The sequence below is a fragment of the Thalassophryne amazonica genome, chromosome 16 (assembly GCF_902500255.1).
Source record: "Thalassophryne amazonica chromosome 16, fThaAma1.1, whole genome shotgun sequence".
Taxonomy (NCBI): Eukaryota; Metazoa; Chordata; class Actinopteri; order Batrachoidiformes; family Batrachoididae; genus Thalassophryne; species Thalassophryne amazonica.
The window spans coordinates 75,995,889-76,013,932 of record NC_047118.1 but is presented as its reverse complement, the minus strand read 5'-3'; the positions used below and the strand labels follow the sequence as shown (position 1 = coordinate 76,013,932).

At 47.0% G+C, this 18,044-nt stretch overlaps 1 protein-coding gene across 1 annotated transcript in view; it reads left to right on the top strand.

Moving 5' to 3' along the window:
- The first annotated feature begins 3,568 nt into the window (after positions 1-3,568).
- rapgefl1 (Rap guanine nucleotide exchange factor (GEF)-like 1) overlaps positions 3,569-18,044 on the top strand; it is an 85,535-nt gene continuing 71,059 nt past the window's right edge. Inside the window, exons 1-2 of the mRNA XM_034189699.1 lie at positions 3,569-4,055; positions 6,917-7,191. Coding sequence (XP_034045590.1) covers positions 3,856-4,055; positions 6,917-7,191 — 475 coding nt within the window. The 5' untranslated portion in view covers positions 3,569-3,855. The remainder of the gene's footprint in view (positions 4,056-6,916; positions 7,192-18,044) is intronic.

The window sequence follows — 18,044 nt, the reverse complement described above, 5'->3', positions numbered from 1 at the left end:
TCTATTTGAAGAGTTTCAGTCAGGTTTTAGAATTCATCATAGTACAGAAACAGCATTAGTGAAGGTTACAAATGATCTTATGGCCTCAGACAGTGGACTCATCTCTGCTTGTTCTGTTAGACCTCAGTGCTGCTTTTGATACTGTTGACCATAAAATTTTATTACAGAGATTAGAGCATGCCATAGGTATTAAAGGCACTGCGCTGCGTGGTTTGAATCATATTTATCTAATAGATTACAATTTGTTCATGTAAATGGGGAGTCTTCTTCACAGACTAAGGTTAATTATGGAGTTCCACAAGGTTCTGTGCTAGGACCAATTTTATTCACTTTATACATCTTTCCCTTAGGCAGTATTATTAGACAGCATTGCTTAAATTTTCATTGTTACGCAGATGATACCCAGCTTTATCTATCCATGAAGCCAGAGGGGACACACCAATTAGCTAAACTGCAGGATTGTCTTACAGACATAAAGACATGCATGACCTCTAATTTCCTGCTTTTAAACTCAGATAAAACTGAAGTTATTGTATTTGGCCCCACAAATTTTAGAAACATGGTGTCTAACCAGATCCTTACTCTGGATGGCATTACCCTGACCTCTAGTAATACTGTGAGAAATCTTGGAGTCATTTTTGATCAGGATATGTCATTCAATGTGCATATTAAACAAATATGTAGGACTGCTTTTTTGCATTTGCGCAATATCTCTAAAATTAGAAAGGTCTTGTCTCAGAGTGATGCTGAAAAACTAATTCATGCATTTATTTCCTCTAGGCTGGACTATTGTAATTCATTATTATCAGGTTGTCCTAAAAGTTCCCTGAAAAGCCTTCAGTTAATTCAGAATGCTGCAGCTAGAGTACTGACAGGGACTAGAAGGAGAGAGCATATCTCACCCATATTGGCCTCTCTTCATTGGCTTCCTGTTAATTCTAGAATAGAATTTAAAATTCTTCTTCTTACTTATAAGGTTTTGAATAATCAGGTCCCATCTTATCTTAGGGACCTCGTAGTACCATATCACCCCAATAGAGCACTTTGCTCTCAGACTGCAGGCTTACTTGTAGTTCCTAGGGTTTGTAAGAGTAGAATGGGAGGCAGAGCCTTCAGCTTTCAGGCTCCTCTCCTGTGGAACCAGCTCCCAATTCGGATCAGGGAGACAGGCACCCTCTCTACTTTTAAGATTAGGCTTAAAACTTTCCTTTTTGCTAAAGCTTATAGTTAGGGCTGGATCAGGTGACCCTGAACCATCCCTTAGTTATGCTGCTATAGACTTAGACTGCTGCATGATGCACTGAGTGTTTCTTTCTCTTTTTGCTCTGTATGCACCACTCTGCATTTAATCATTAGTGATTGATCTCTGCTCCCCTCCACAGCATGTCTTTTTCCTGGTTCTCTCCCTCAGCCCCAACCAGTCCCAGCAGAAGACTGCCCCTCCCTGAGCCTGGTTCTGCTGGAGGTTTCTTCCTGTTAAAAGGGAGTTTTTCCTTCCCACTGTCGCCAAGTGCTTGCTCACAGGGGGTCGTTTTGACCGTTGGGGTTTTTCTGTAATTATTGTATGGCCTTGCCTTACAATATAAAGCGCCTTGGGGCAACTGTTTGTTGTGATTTGGCGCTATATAAATAAAATTGATTTGATTTGATTTAGATCTGATGGACAAGCTACATTTTTGGGTTTTTAATTCAGCACAATTTTATGTCAACATTACATACACAACAGAGGTTGCAGCAGCATTGCATAGCAGCACACAGTGTCAAAGTAGAAGTAAAAATATAAATACAGCTTTCTACTGGCTACTATTGGTCTGCTCCTTACTGTCCCCTGTCTTCCTGCTACTTCATCCCAATTAAATAATTTTTCTTTTGATTAAAAAAATAAAACATCCCACACACCCGAACACCATACAAGGATTAAATACCACAGTCAAGTTGCTGGCTCCGACTCATCTGTTTATCAGTTTGATCTTTGACCTTAGCTGCTTGTTCACAGGATCAATAAGTGTTCTAAAATCTGCACTTGCACTACAAAACAGCATGTTTAATGTTAACAATTACAAATAGCTAAACTGCTTGGGGTTGTTGGGGTTCAAACAAAAATTCTGGCATTGGTGTCAATTTAAATAGTTACATCAAGAGGTAACTAACTGCTCAGTTCTGAGTCATTCTCAGCGACTGGACTATTTACTGGTGTGAAATCTTTCGGAATTAATTAAATGAGTAAGAACGATAAAAAAAAAAATAAATCTAAAAGTGTGGCGTTAGTCAGTCTTCTTGTTTAACATCATCAGATTAATTAGATTAGAATGAGCTTTATTCCCTCGGAAAGTGAGGCTGCGGTTTTATGGTTTTATGTTGGTAAATCCAAAGACTGGTACATTGGTTTTATGTTAACAATCCTGATTTATTGGACTGGACCATTAAACTATTTGGCTTAAAATTCAACACAAGCACTGTAAATTGTTTAAAGCCATATGAATCATATTTAACTGAGATAACACTTTAAAGTAATTTTTAGAGCTTGCCGCTTTATTACAATTTATTACGCAATTATAAATTTTTTAAACTTTTTTCCACTTTGTTGCGTGTCAGTAACACTTATTTTTCACGTAGGACTTTAAAAATGATGGAGGGGCTGTTCCTTTATGAATATTCATCTGTTATCTGATTGGCTGTTAGCCCCTGTCAGTCATGATTTTTTACGGAAGTGCTGCCTATGGTCCTCTCCCTCTGATTTATACATATTCATAAGTTGGGGGAGGGGCAACAATGACGCATAAATTAAACAATTTAAAAAATAGACGAGATGAAGACTGAACTAGAAGAAAACTCAAACTATTTCACAGAAATACCTTATGCACATACACGTGTTTAAAAATGTTGCACATTCTGTCACATATGTCTTCCCCAGCGTATTATTTTTGTTGTTGTTTGTTTTTCAATGGGAGTAAGCACGTGCTGCTGTCCGGTCCGGTTCGGGAGGATTCGGGCGTCCTGGCTGCGGTTCTGGCGGTGAAGAAAGTGTCGTCAGGGATATATTCATTTCCATCAATTTTACAGCACTGCAAACACGTGAACGCGCGCCCCTCGTTCGGGCGCGCGCAGGTGCAGCAGATGGGAGGAGGGAGTGTGTGTGTGTGTGTGTGGTGTGTGGGGGGGGGGGGGGGGGGGGGGAGTGTTCAGTCACTTCTCATCTCACTAATTTGGCAGAGAGAAAGAGGGAGGGCGAGAAAACGATCGGACGAGCCTCTGCGGAACCCGAGGACCTGAAAAAGACAGAAACCGGAGCAGTTCGCTTCCAGGTGTGCGAGCGGGAGGACGTCCGTTCAGCCCGCCGCTTCACACGCACGGACCCGGTTCAGGTTCGCGTGGAAGCACCGGAGAGGACCGCCAGCGTCCCGCAATCGGGCTTCGTGTTTTGGGCTCTTTTTTTGCGCACGATCATCGCGCACACGCTCCGATTTGCGCTGCAGCCGAAGGGACGGGTGGGAGGCGGAGGGGGGGGGGGGGGGGGGGGGGGAAGCGTCGGAGCCGCCGCGGAGGAGGACGAGGAGAGAGGAGCAGCGAGGAGCAGAGAGGAGCAGAGAGGAGCAGCGCGCCGGCAGGCGGAGGCCGGAGGAGTCCTCTGTCCCAGCAGCAACTCCTCCGCCCGGCCCGCCTCCACAAATGGGTTAAAGAACCAGCGAGCTTGTTGCAGATCTTCACAGCTACCTGCAGGATCTGGACGATGTAGGAACCGTCGCCCCCTCCCCCTCCCCGCCCTCCTTCTCTGCATCTCCATCCTCTGGTTTTAAGGTCCCCCCCCCACCCACCAGCCTCCTCCTGGCCTCCTCCACCTCCCTCCATCCCATCATGCCTGCTGGGATGAAACCGCTGGAGAAGTTCCTGAAGAAGCAGACCACGGCTCTGACCCGGGCCGGGGGCTTCGGTGGGGTGGCCGACAAGGTGGGCGGCGGGACCGGGGCGGCCCGGCGGCGGGCCAGCCTGTCCCGGGTCGTTCCGTTCTTCAGGGAGACCTCACCTGACGGCGGCCAGACTCGAGAGGTGTTCAGGTGAGGAGAGGAACCCAAAAACCGCACCTTCACACCGAGCTCCTGGTGTCTCAGGACTCATGAATGATTTATAATTATTTAACTGAGGAATGAATAAATTATTCTAAGAGAAAATAAACATTATTCCTGTCAGAAACAACGCAGAACTTTACGTTTTTATCATTTAATAACATAAATTTTAGCCAAACATTTCAAATAAAAACAAATCCTCATAAAAACGTGGATTTTATAAATACAACCCCAATTCCAGTGAAGTTGGGACTTTGTGTAAAATGTAAATAAAAACAGAACACAACGATTTTCAAATCCTCTTCAACCTGTATTCAGTTGAATACACCACCAAGACAAGATATTTAATGGTCAAACAGATCAATGTTATTGTTTTTGTGCAAATATTTGCTCATTTTGAAATGGTTGCCTGCAACACATTTCAGAAAAGCTGGGACAGTTGTATGTTTACCACTGTGTTACATCACCTTTCCTTCTAACAACACTCAATAAGCATTTGGGAACTGAGGACACTAATTGTTGAAGCTTTGTAGGTGGAATTCTTTCTCATTCTTGCTTGATGTACAGCTTCAGTTGTTCAACAGTCCGGGGTCTCTGTTGTCGTATTTTGCGATTCATAATGCGCCACACATTTTCAATGGGTGACAAGTCTGGACTGCAGACAGGCCAGTCTAGTACCTGCACTCTTTTACTATGAAGCCACGCTGTTGTAACACGTGCAGAATGTGTCTTGGCATTGTCTTGCTGAAATAAGCAGGGACGTCCCTGAAAAAGACATTGCTTGGATGGCAGCATGTGTCGCTCCAAAACCTGGATGCACCTTTCAGCATTGATGGTGCCATCACAGATGTGTAAGTTGCCCGTGCCATGGACACTAACACACCCCCATACCATCACAGATGCTGGCTTTTGAACTTTGCACTGGTAACAATCTGGATGGTCTTTTTCATCTTTTGTCTGGAGGACATGATGTCCATGATTTCCAAAAACATTTTGAAATGTGGACTCATCAGACCACAGCACACTTTTCCACTTTGTGTCTGTCCATTTCAAATGAGCTCAGACCCAGAGAAGGCGGTGACGTTTCTGGATGTTGTTGATGTATGCATGGTAGAGTTTTAACTTGCACTTGTAGATGTAGCAACAAACTGTGTTAACTGTCAGTGGTTTTCTGAAGTGTTCCTGAGCCCACGCAGTAAGATCCTTTACACAATGATGTCGGTTTTTAATGCAGTGCCGCCTCAGGGATCGAAGGTCACAGGCATTCAGTGATGGTTTTCAGCCTTGCCGCTTACATGTAGAAAGTTCTCCAGATTCTCTGAATCTTCTGATTACATTATGGACTGTAGATGATGGAATCCCTAAATTCATTGCAATTGAATGTTGAGAAACATTGTTCTTAAACTGTTGGACTATTTTTTCACACAGTTGTTCACAAAGTGGTGATCCTTGCCCATCTATGCTTGTGAACGGCTGAGACTTTTGGGGATGCTCCTTTTATACCCATTCATGACACGTGTTTCTAATTAGGTGTTCTTTGAACATTCATCAACTTTCCCAGTCTTTTGTTGCCCTGTCCCAGCTTTTTTGAAACGTGTTGCAGGAATCCATTTCAAAATAAGCAAATATTTGCACAACAACAACAAAGTTTATCAGTTTGAACATTAAATATCTTGTCTTTGTGGTGTATTCAATTGAATATAGGTTGAAGAGGATTTGCAAATCATTGTATTCCATTTTTATTTACATTTTACACAACGTCCCAACTTCACTGGAATTGGGAATGTTCACACCAACTTTTTAATGATCACTTTACTGATCACTAATAAACTACAACCCAAATTATTTCCACCACTGATTTTTAAATATGTTCAGAATTAATAAAGATGATTTGTAAAATCATATTTGATAACATATAATTATCAAACAACCAAATAATTTAGTGAAATAAAAAAAATGCAGACAAAATATCAAGTTGCTGGCACACTGAAAATTTTCCAGTGAATCATCACTTTTCCAGCCAGTTTTCAGAGGGTCAGAAGATGAACACATAAACATTTTGAGATTAGATATTACTTTATTAATCCAATGGGAAGACTTCCTCAGGGAAACTGTGGTTCCAGTACCATTGCATAGCAGCACACAGGGTAAGAAGCACACAGTATCAAAGTGAAAATAAAAAACAATTTGCAAAATGGAAATACAAATAAAAAAAATACCAGAAATACTGCTCACTACTACTACTGTTCCTCTCCTTCTCATCCCCAGTCTTCCTGTTACTCCTCCCCCCAAGTGAGGAGCTGTACAGTCTGATGGCCTGAGGGACAAAGGAGTTCTTCAGTCTGTTGGTCCTGCACTTGGGAAGGAGCAGTCTGTGGCTGAAGAGGCTCCTCTAGCTGCTGATGATGGTGTGCAGAGGGTGACTGGCATCGTCCATAATGTCCAGTGGTTTGTCCAGTGTTCTCTTCTCTGCCACCATCACCAGAGATTCCAGCTTGATGCCAACCACAGAGCCAGCCTGATCAGTTTGATCAGCCTGGGTGTGTCCTTCTTGGATGTGGTTTCCATTAATCATTAAGAAACAAAAACAGCAGGTGTGTGAGGGGAACAAGTGATTAGTGGAAGGTTCTCGGGTCAAACCCACTCCTGCGCATCCTCCAAGTAATTTAAAAGGGTCAGAATGTTCATAAAGAACCATGAAGAGGAACTTATGTTTAACACCTGTCAAAGTTCCTGTTTTGCTGAAAGCCCTAAACAGTATGATCTTGTTCTAGTTCACAGTAGTCTGTTTTTTCTGGCTGTTGTGGAAAGAGTTCTTCATAGTTCTTCATGGTTAAACTATATGATTTCAGCCCTGACAGTGAAGAACTGCCATCCTGGCCTTCAGCAGCAGGAACAGGCGTGGCTTCCATGCCCGGTAGCATGAATGGTCCTGGTTTTGGGAGAGGAGGAGATGTGCGCAGCCCGTCCCTGTCCAGCGACGAGCAGAGCTCCGAAGCCAGTCTGATCACAGAGTCCAGCAGCGGAGGAGGAGGAGGATGGACGCTGCTTCACGCCGACACTCCGGACAACTTGACCCTTGCTGTGCTGGACAGCGTGGCCGGGAAACGCTTTGGACACTGTACAGGTGAGAACATGACGACACAACTTCCTGTTGGGTCCGCCAATCCCAGGAAGGCGGAGCCTCATGTATAACAAGGTCAAGACTGGAGAGATGTGAACCTCTGTCACGTCTGACCATCACCGAGGTGGTTTTAACTCAGGGGATCCACTTTATGCAGCCGGACCCTCAAACCAGATCAAAGATCCTACCTCAGCCTGCAGAGCATTGTGGGAAAAAATAATTATTTCTGAACAAAAAGCTGCAGCTCTCTGTTGTTATTATCATTATATGAGCATAGGATCAAAGCTCTTGATTTTCTTTCTGCTGTTTTTGTCACTGAAAGCATGATGTCAGGTGCTGGTTGATTAGCCCCGCCCCCGTTACCTTGGGGTGAGGTCGCACGCTGGTGTCGTTCCCATGGGTCATTCCACGGAGAAGGGGAACTGTGGGTAGAAAACAGCCGTGTGAGATGGTGTGGGCAGGAGCACAGCACAGACGCTTGTGTTTGGAGAATTTCAGGAAACTGCAGTGGATCCAGAACGTGCTGGAACGTGTTCCTCGGATAATTAGTGCAGAATGTGTGTCGCTACGTGCTGCCTGGAAAAAAAGATAAATCCTAAAATGCAGCTCAGAAAGTACCACTGACTTTGGTAAATACCCCATAATACTTTGCCTTTGACAGACGAGTAAAACCACAGATAGGTGGCGCTAAAGCTGCGAGGCGTGCACAACTGTGATGCCAGTTTCTAAAACTGGTCACAATTCATGTGCGGTGTATAAATTCACACGTAATGAGCGTTACATTGATGTTAGCAGTTAACAATGCTAACCCGATATCGTTTACTGCTAATATGGTGCTCGCGCTATAATAAAACACCAACATGATTTGTCAGTACCAGAGCCGAACCATCAGCCAGATTAATAGACAGACAGTCTTGAATTGGCAATAATGAGCACTAAGTTGTCTTAGTGAACTTTTCTGAACTAAAGCCCCTTTCACAGTGGCGCAAACATAGAGCTGCGTATTGCAGCATTGTGTTTTGTTTAAGTATGCCTGAAATGTGCGCGTACTCAGCCTTTTTCCGTGTTCATTGTGTTCATAGATTTGGTTGCAGCTGCATGTGTTTGCTTTTTAATGTGTGAGCACAGTCGCGTTGTAGTTCTTGTTGCTATTTAAAACCAATTCAACTCTTTTTCAGTTCACTCCTGTCGACTGTGCAGAACACATCGTTGCACTTGGAAAACAGTGGACTGTATCATGAGGTTTTTTACAGTTGCATTACTGCTACATACAGTATGTAGCCATAACTGCTATTTTCTGCCTCTGTGGAAGTGCGCTCTGTTCTCTACTGCAAGGTGTGGTGTGGGTCAGAAACAGAGTCATTTAACGTTATTTTATTTATTTATTGTCTTGGTGGATCATTTTCAGTGTGTACAGATGCTGCTGAGTCTGGCTGTGGTAAAGGCTGCCGTGAATGAAGTGCTGTGACTGTTTAAACTTTTAAAGCTCCGGTTGCTCCGATCAGGTCCGCTGATTTGATCAGACCTGATCAGGTCGTCTGATGATCACACCGTCATGGCCTTTATCTGTGGTAAAAATTTTGTCAAAATCTGTGCAGTAGTTTTGATGTAATCCTGTAAACGAACAGACAGACAAATAAATAAACGCAGATGATTTTATTGCATTCTTGGCAGATGTAATAAATACATAAAACTTTTGAACCAGCCTTTCTTGTCAGCCTGTTGTGCCTTACTTTAGAAATCGTGATCACTTGTGGATCAGGTTCAGGTTCAGGTGACTTTATTTGTACCTGAAGGTAGATTTGACTTGCAGCAAATAGAAAAGGGCGTCCATGTTAATCAGGCACAACAGTAACAATGAAAACATTGGAAACACTAATGAAGAACATGTGCAAAACAAAAGTATAACACAGACAAAACCGGGCACTCACAAGCTTACTAAACCACTAAAAACAAGCATCAGGAAAAACCACTGAAAGATGGTCATCATAAAAATTGATGTGCAAAAGGCAAATAAATATGTAAATATAAATATGTGCAAACCCTGCTAACATTTATTCAAATGCACAATTGCCGCTGGAATAAAACTACTCCTGTTGTTGTGTGGGCCGCCAGAAGAGGAGGTACTGCTGGCCCACCACCAGAGGGCGCCCTGCCTGAAGTGCGGGCTTCAGGCACGAGAGGGCGCTGCCGCCACGGACACAGCCGGGGGTGACAGCTGTCACTCATTATCTCATGACAGCTGTCACCCATCTACGCTTCATCATACTACTCCATAAAACCCGAACGTCATCTCCACCTCATTGCCGAGATATCATCTACCTGTGAAGGTAATTCCCTGCTAAACTGAAAACACTGACCAATAGTCTGAACTTCTTTGCAACTGTTTTCTTGTAAGTGTTTCCTTATCTGTGGGATTGGCGTTTGGTGTGATCAGCGACGGCTTCGCTTCACACTCCAACCAGATAAGTGGTTAACAGGAGCTGCACGAGTGTGTGATTAGAGGTGGAGGTGACTTTCCACCTTCTGACTGTTTTTGTTACTGGGTGTGCACACACCCACATCTCACTGTTTGTGCTCCTCACCAGCAGTACCAGATCCGACAGTCGGGAACGGTGATCACCTGGGAATTCGGGACTTGGTGGCTCCAGTATTCACCAGGTTCGGTGGCGGCGGAAATCATGTGGTTCCGGCTCTTCTCAGGACAGACGTCTTCTATCCTCGAGCCTGCCCACACGTCACCTTTGTGTATTGACTGCTATCATATTCTGAGATTGTCTGTATAGTCGTTGTGCACATTCACAACATTAAATTGTTACCTTTTGGCTCATCTATTGACCGTTCATTTGCGCCCCCTGTTGTGGGTCCGTGTCACTACACTTTCCCCAACAGGATATCTCGGCCAATGTCATGGATCCCGAGGGGCGTCAACCATCTGTTGGACAGCCAATGAAAGAGCAGGGTGCACAGGCGTCGGCTGGAGGCGTGATTGGTGAGTTGCAGCATATCCGCACCGCCTTTACCGCTCGGATGGACCTGATGACCGAGCAAAACGTCATCCTTAATCGCAGGATGGAGGCTCTCACCGCGCAGGTGGAAGCGCGCGCTCAGGGCGCTGCTGCAGCTCCTCCTCCTGCCGACCTGGTGCCGAATACAGACGTTCCACTGGTCATTCAACGACCCCCCCCACCTTCCCCTGAAGCATACATAAGCCCCCCAGAGCTGTACGGAGGTTGTGTGGAGATGTGCGCGGACTTTCTTATGCAGTGTTCGCTCGTCTTTGCACAACGTCCCGTGATGTACGCGTCTGATGCCAGCAAGGTGGCTTACGTGATTAATTTGCTTCGGGGTGAGGCACGCGCTTGGGCTACAGCGCTTTGGGAACAAGGTTCACGGCTCCTTACCACTTATACTGGGTTTGTGAGGGAGCTCAGGACCATTTTTGATCACCCTAACAGAGGCGAAACCGCGTCTACCGTGCTGCTGTCAATGAGACGGGCGTCGGAGCGCAGCCGAATATGCAGTCGACTTCCGCATCATGGCTGCGAGGTCCGGCTGGAATATGACTGCGCTCCGCGCCGCCTTCATAAACGGACTGTCGTCGGTCCTGAAGGAGCACCTGGTGACTAAGGAGGAACCGCGGGATTTGGCTGAGCTTATCGATTTGGTTATACGGTTGGACAACCAGTTAGAAGAACGCCGACGGGAGCAAGGCGAAGGGCGTGGTCAGGCACAAGCCGTCCCTCTTCCTCCCGGGTCCGAAAGGGAGCCGTCTTCCCCACGCTCCACAGCCACAGCGCTCCGTGTGGCTGCAGCTCCCCCTGCTGACGGTGCTAGGGACACGAGCAGGGCCGCATTCAGACAGAGGAGGCTGGTCCGTGGGGAGTGCTTTGTCTGCGGCTCGAGTGAGCATCAGCAGAGAGACTGCCCCAAACGGTCAAAACACAAATGCCCGCCCTTAGAGACTGGGCTGAGAGGGGGTCAAAACATTCACGTGGGTCATACACATCTGTCTACACGACTCCCAGTTAAAATCCTGAGCGGGGATTTAACCCTTCAAGCCCTAGCACTGGTGGACACAGGGTCAGAAGGGAATCTGCTGGATAGCAGATGGGCAAGGGAGGTAGGGCTCCCTCTGGTGGCGCTTTCTTCGCCAGTGAAGGTGCGAGCACTAGATGGCACTCTTCTCCCTTTTATCACACACAAGACACTACCTGTAACCCTGGTAGTGTCTGGGAATCACCGGGAGGAGATTGAGTTTTTTGTAACTCCTTCTACCTCCCGCGTAATTTTGGACTTCCCATGGATGATTAAACACAATCCCTGGATTGATTGGCCGCCTGGGGTACTCAGTGGAGCGAAACCTGCCACCGGAATTGTTTAGGATCCTCGGTTCCTCCCGGTGTAAATGCTAATGAGGAGGTTAAAGTCCCTCCCAATCTGACGGCGGTGCCGGTTGAGTACCATGACCTTGCTGACGTCTTCAGCAAGGATCTGGCACTCACCCTTCCCCCACACCGTCCGTACGATTGTGCCATTGATTTGGTCCCGGGCGCTGAGTACCCGTCCAGCAGGCTGTACAACCTCTCACGTCCTGACCGCGAATCAATGGAGACCTACATCTGGGACTCATTAGCTGCCGGGCTGATCCGGAATTCCACCTCCCCGATGGGTGCAGGTTTCTTTTTTGTGGGCAAGAAAGACGGCGGACTCCGTCCATGCATTGATTACAGGGGGCTGAACGACATAACAGTTCGCAATCGATACTCTTTACCCCTGTTGGATTCAGTGTTCACGCCCCTGCATGGAGCCCAAATTTTCACCAAACTGGACCTTAGGAATGCGTATCACCTGGTTCGGATCCGGAAGGGAGATGAATGGAAGACGGCATTTAACACCCCATTAGGTCATTTTGAGCACCTGGTCATGCCGTTCGGCCTCACCAACGCCCCCGCGACGTTCCAAGCTTTGGTAAATGACGTCTTGCGGGACTTCCTGCACCGATTCGTCTTCGTGTATCTGGATGACATACTCATCTTTTCCCCGGATCCTGAGACTCATGTCCAGCATGTACGTCAGGTTCTGCAGCGGTTGTTGGAGAACCGGCTGTTTGTGAAGGGCGAGAAGTGTGAGTTTCACCGCACCTCTTTGTCCTTCCTGGGGTTCATCATCTCCTCCACCTCCGTCGCCCCTGATCCGGCCAAGGTTGCGGCGGTGAGAGATTGGCCCCAACCAACAAGCCGTAGGAAGATGCAACAGTTCCTCGGCTTTGCAAATTTCTACAGGAGGTTCATTAAGGGCTACAGTCAGGTAGTTAGCCCCCTGACAGCCCTGACCTCTCCAAAAGTCCCCTTCACCTGGTCGGATCGGTGCGAAGCCGCGTTCAAGGAGTTGAAACGCCGGTTCTCGTCTGCACCAGTTCTGGTGCAACCCGACCCTAGCCGCCAGTTTGTGGTTGAAGTGGACGCCTCTGACTCAGGGATAGGAGCCGTGCTATCCCAGAGCGGGGAGACCGATAAGGTTCTTCACCCATGTGCCTACTTTTCTCGCAGGTTGACCCCCGCTGAATGGAACTATGACGTCGGCAATCGAGAACTCCTTGCGGTGAAAGAGGCTCTTGAGGAGTGGAGACACCTGTTGGAGGGAGCGTCTGTGCCGTTCACGGTTTTCACTGACCATCGGAACCTGGAGTATATCAGGACCGCCAAGCGGCTGAACCCCAGGCAAGCCCGCTGGTCACTGTTCTTCGGACGTTTTGACTTCCGGATCACCTGTCGCCCCTGGACCAAGAACCAGAGATCGGATGCCTTGTCCCGGGTACACGAAGACGAAGTCAAAACTGTGCTGTCGGATCCACCGGACACCATCATTCCGGAGTCCACTATCGTGGCCACCCTCACCTGGGACGTGGAGAAGACCGTCCGGGAGGCCCTGGCATGGAGCCCGGACCCCGGAACTGGTCCAAAGAATCGTATGTACGTCCCACCAGAAGCCAGAGCTGCAGTCTTGGATTTCTGTCACGGTTCCAAGCTCTCCTGTCATCCAGGGGTGCGAAGGACCGTGGCAGTTGTCCGGCAGCGCTTCTGGTGGGCGTCTATGGAGGCCGACGTCCGGGAGTATATCCAGGCCTGCACCACCTGTGCCAGGGGCAAGGCAGACCACAAAAGGTCCCAAGGACTTCTCCAACCGCTTCCTGTGCCTCATCGCCCCTGGTCCCATATCGGCCTGGATTTCGTCACGGGCCTCCCGCCGTCCCAGGGCAACACCACCATCCTCACGATAGTGGACCGATTCTCCAAGGCGCCCCACTTCGTGGCCCTCCCGAAGCTCCCAACGGCCCAGGAGACAGCAGACCTCCTGGTCCACCACGTCGTCCGTCTGCATGGGATACCAACTGACGTAGTCTCGGATCGTGGTCCCCAGTTTTCCTCTCAAGTCTGGAGGAGTTTCTGCAGAGAACTGGGGGCCACCGTGAGCCTCTCGTCCGGGTACCACCCACAGACGAACGGACAGGCAGAACGGGCCAACCAAGAGTTGGAACAGACCCTCCGCTGTGTGACATCCGCGCACCCGACGGCCTGGAGTAACCATCTGGCCTGGATCGAGTATGCACATAACAGCCAGGTGTCTTCTGCCACCGGCCTCTCCCCATTTGAGGTGTGTCTGGGGTACCAGCCCCCATTGTTTCCCGTGGTGGAGGGAGAGGTTGGTGTGCCCTCGGTCCAGGCCCACCTGCGGAGGTGCCGTCGGGTGTGGCGCACCGCCCGTTCTGCCTTGTTAAAGGCCCGGACGAGGGCTAAGGCCCATGCAGACCGCCGGCGGTCACCGGCCCCTGCATACCAGCCCGGGCAGGAGATGTGGTTATCAAGCAAGGACATTCCCCTGCAGGTGGACTCCCCCAAACTGATGGACAGGTTCATTGGACCATTCAAGATCATCAAAATCCTCAGTCCTGCTGCAGTGAAGCTCCAGCTCCCGGCTTCACTGCGGATCCACCCTGTTTTTCATGTCTCCCGGATTAAACCACACCTCACCTCACCCCTCTGTGCTCTCGGTCTGGCGCCGCCTCCTGCCCGGATCATTGACGGGGAGCCGGCTTGGACAGTGCGCCGGCTCCTGGATGTCCGTCGAGTGGGCCGGGGGTTCCAGTATTTGGTGGACTGGGAGGGGTATGGACCCGAAGAACGCTCCTGGGTGAAGAGGAGCTTCATCCTGGACCCGGCCCTCCTGGCCGATTTCTACCGCCGACACCCGGATAAACCTGGTCGGGCACCAGGAGGTGCCCGTTGAGGGGGGGTCCTGTTGTGTGGGCCGCCAGAAGAGGAGGTACTGCTGGCCCACCACCAGAGGGCGCCCTGCCTGAAGTGCGGGCTTCAGGCACGAGAGGGCGCTGCCGCCACGGACACAGCCGGGGGTGACAGCTGTCACTCATTATCTCATGACAGCTGTCACCCATCTACGCTTCATCATACTCCATAAAACCCGGACGTCATCTCCACCTCATTGCCGAGATATCATCTACCTGTGAAGGTAATTCTCTGCTAAACTGAAAACACTGACTAATAGTCTGAACTTCTTTGCAGCTGTTTTCCTGTAAGTGTTTCCTTATCTGTGGGATTGGCGTTTGGTGTGATCAGCGACGGCTTCGCTTCACACTCCAACCAGATAAGTGGTTAACAGGAGCTGCACGAGTGCGTGATTAGAGGTGGAGGTGACTTTCCACCTTCTGACTGTTTATGTTACTGGGTGTGCACACACCCACATCTCACTGTTTGTGCTCCTCACCAGCAGTACCAGATCCGACAGTCGAGGACGGTGATCACCTGGGAATTCGGGACTTGGCGGCTCCAGTATTCACCAGGTTCGGTGGCGGCGGAAATCGTGTGGTTCCGGCTCTTCTCAGGACAGACGTCTTCTATCCTCGAGCCTGCCCACACGTCACCTTTGTGTATTGACTGCTATCATATTCTGAGATTGTCTGTATAGTCGTTGTGCACATTCACAACATTAAATTGTTACCTTTTGGCTCATCTATTGGCCGTTCATTTGCGCCCCCTGTTGTGGGTCCGTGTCACTACACTTTCCCCAACACCTGTAGCGTTTTGTCCTACACCTTGGATGCAACTTTAACCAGTGTTGTGAAGCTTTAGCAGTGAGTCACTTCAGCTGCTCCCTTGTTTTGGGGTCACCACAGCAGATCCAAGGTGGGTCTGCATGTTGACTTGGTACACATTTTTACACCAGATGCCCTTCGTGATGCATCTCCATATTACATGGAGAATGGCCAGGGGTGGATTTTGAGCCAGAAACCTTACGCACCTTTAAACAAGCACTTAACCACTTGGCCGCCACCCCTTCTTTATGACGCTTTAAACAAACTATAAGCATCTTTACGCAAGAACAAGCATGAAACTTTACAAATAACCAAATAAGTAGACAGTTATTTAATCAATACAGTTGTTCCAGAATCCTTTCCGTTGGTGTAAAATTGCATGAGGAAAATTATTTGATTCATGCCAATATATGCCCTGTGATAGACTGGCATGCTGTTCAAGGTGTAACCTGCCTCATGCCGTATGACTGCTGAGATATCCCCTCCTCCACCATGGCCCTTAATTGGAGTATTTGGATATAGAAAATGGATGGATGGATGTCACAATATACGGTGCATCCAGAAAGTAATCACAGCACTGCATTTTTTTTTATGTTACAGCCTTATTCCAAAATGATTGAATTTTTTTTTTCTAAATTCTACACACAATACCTCATAATGACAATGTGAAAAAGTTTTTTTTTTGCAAATGTATTTTATATATATATATATATATATATATATATATATATATATATATATATATATATATATATATATATATATATACTATGTAGCCACGTGTGTATAAGTATTCACAGCCTTTGCGATGAAGCTCAAAATTGAGCTCAGGTGCATCGTGTTTCCACTAGTCATCCTTGAGATGTTTTTACAGCTTAGAGTGCACCAAGTGTAAATTCAGTTGAATGGACATGATTTGGAAAGACACACACCTGTCTACATATAAGATCCCACAGTTGACAGTGCATGTCAGAGCACAAACCAAGCATGAAGTCAAAGTAATTGTCTGTAGACCTCCGAGAGAGGATTGTCTCGAGGCAAAATCTGGGGAAGGGTACAGAAACATTTCTGCTGCTTTGAAGGAGCACAGTGGCCTCCATCATCCATAAATGAAAGAACTTCAGATCCACCAGGACTCTTCCTAGTGCTGACCACTTGTCTAAACTGAGCGATCGGAGGAGAAGGGCCTTAGGCAGGGAGGTGACCAAGAACCTGATGGTCACTCTGTCAGAGCTCCAGCATTCCTCTGTGGAGAGAGGAAAACATTCCAGAAGGACAACCATCTCTGCAGCAATCCACCAATCAGGCCTGTATGGTAGAGTGGCCAGATGGAAGCCACTCCTTAGTAAAAGGCAAATGGCAGCCCACCTGGATTTCATCAAAAGGCAGCTGAAGGACTCTCAGACCATAAGAAACAAAATTCTCTGGTCTGATGAGACAAAGATCGAACTCTTTGGCATGAATGCCAGGTGTCATGTTTGGCGGAAACCAGGCAACATCCCTACAGTGAAGAATGATGGTGGCAGCATGGACAAAACTGCCCAAAGATAGGTGCACCAAGCTTGTGGCATCATATTCAAGAAGACTTGAGGTTGTTATTGCTGCCACAGGTGCATCAACAAAGTATTGAGCAAAGGATGTAATACTTATGTAGAAGTGATTTCTTAGTTTTGTTTTTTTTTAATAAATTTGCAAAAAAAAAAGAAAAAAAAAACATTTTTCATGTTGTCATTATGGGGTGTTGTGAGTAGAATTTTGAGGGGAAAAATTGCTTTATTGCATTTTGGAATAAGGCTGTAACATAACAAAATGTGGAAAAAGTGAAGCGCTGCAAATACTTTCTGGACGCACGGTATCAGACAGATGATCCACATGATGATGATGGTTCAGTCATGTCCACCCATTTATCTTTTAGTTTATATTTACATTTCAGCAGCTGAGGGGTGCTGATGAAAAATTATACATGTGGTTTGATGAAAGGCCAGAGTCGACTTAATATTTAATAACTGAACAGTCCCAGCGGAATAATTATGGCTCACTATCACATTGAACAGCGCTTATGTGACACGTGTTATTGAGTGGAATTAATTGTATGATTTATGAGTCAGTTGCACACTGCATCATTTTAAACGTAACGCTGCCCCTGACAACATCTCCAAAACGTTCGTACGTGTTGGTCACAGTTTGCATCCACATGCAAATATTTGCCGTCTAGTTTGTTTTTAAAAATCACAGCCAATGAGTTAAAATTGTCCTGCATATCTTTTATGTTGCATTTTGTGCATGCCCAGCAGTTAAAAACAAGAGCAATCAGAGATTCCTGACGTCCGCCAGTCTGGATCTGGATCACCTCCAAAATTCAGTGGAGTCTTCCATGCCCTAAAATCTATCTGTGGTGAAAATTTGGTGAGAATCCATGAGGTAATTTTTATGTAATCCTTCAAAGTCTATATAAAGTGAAATCTTGATTCAGAATCCGGATCCGGATCACCTCCAAATTTCAGTGGAGTCTTCCATGCCCTAAAATCTATCTGTGGTGAAAATTTGGTGAGACTCCATATGGTAATTTTGATGTAATCCTTCAAAGTCTATATAAAGTGAAATCTTGATTCAGAATCCGGTTCCGGATCACCTCCAAATTTCAGTGGAGTCTTCCATGCCCTAATATCTATCTGTGGTGCAAATTTAATGAGAATCTGTGAAGTAGTTTTGAAGTAATCCTTCAAAGCCTATATAAAGTAAC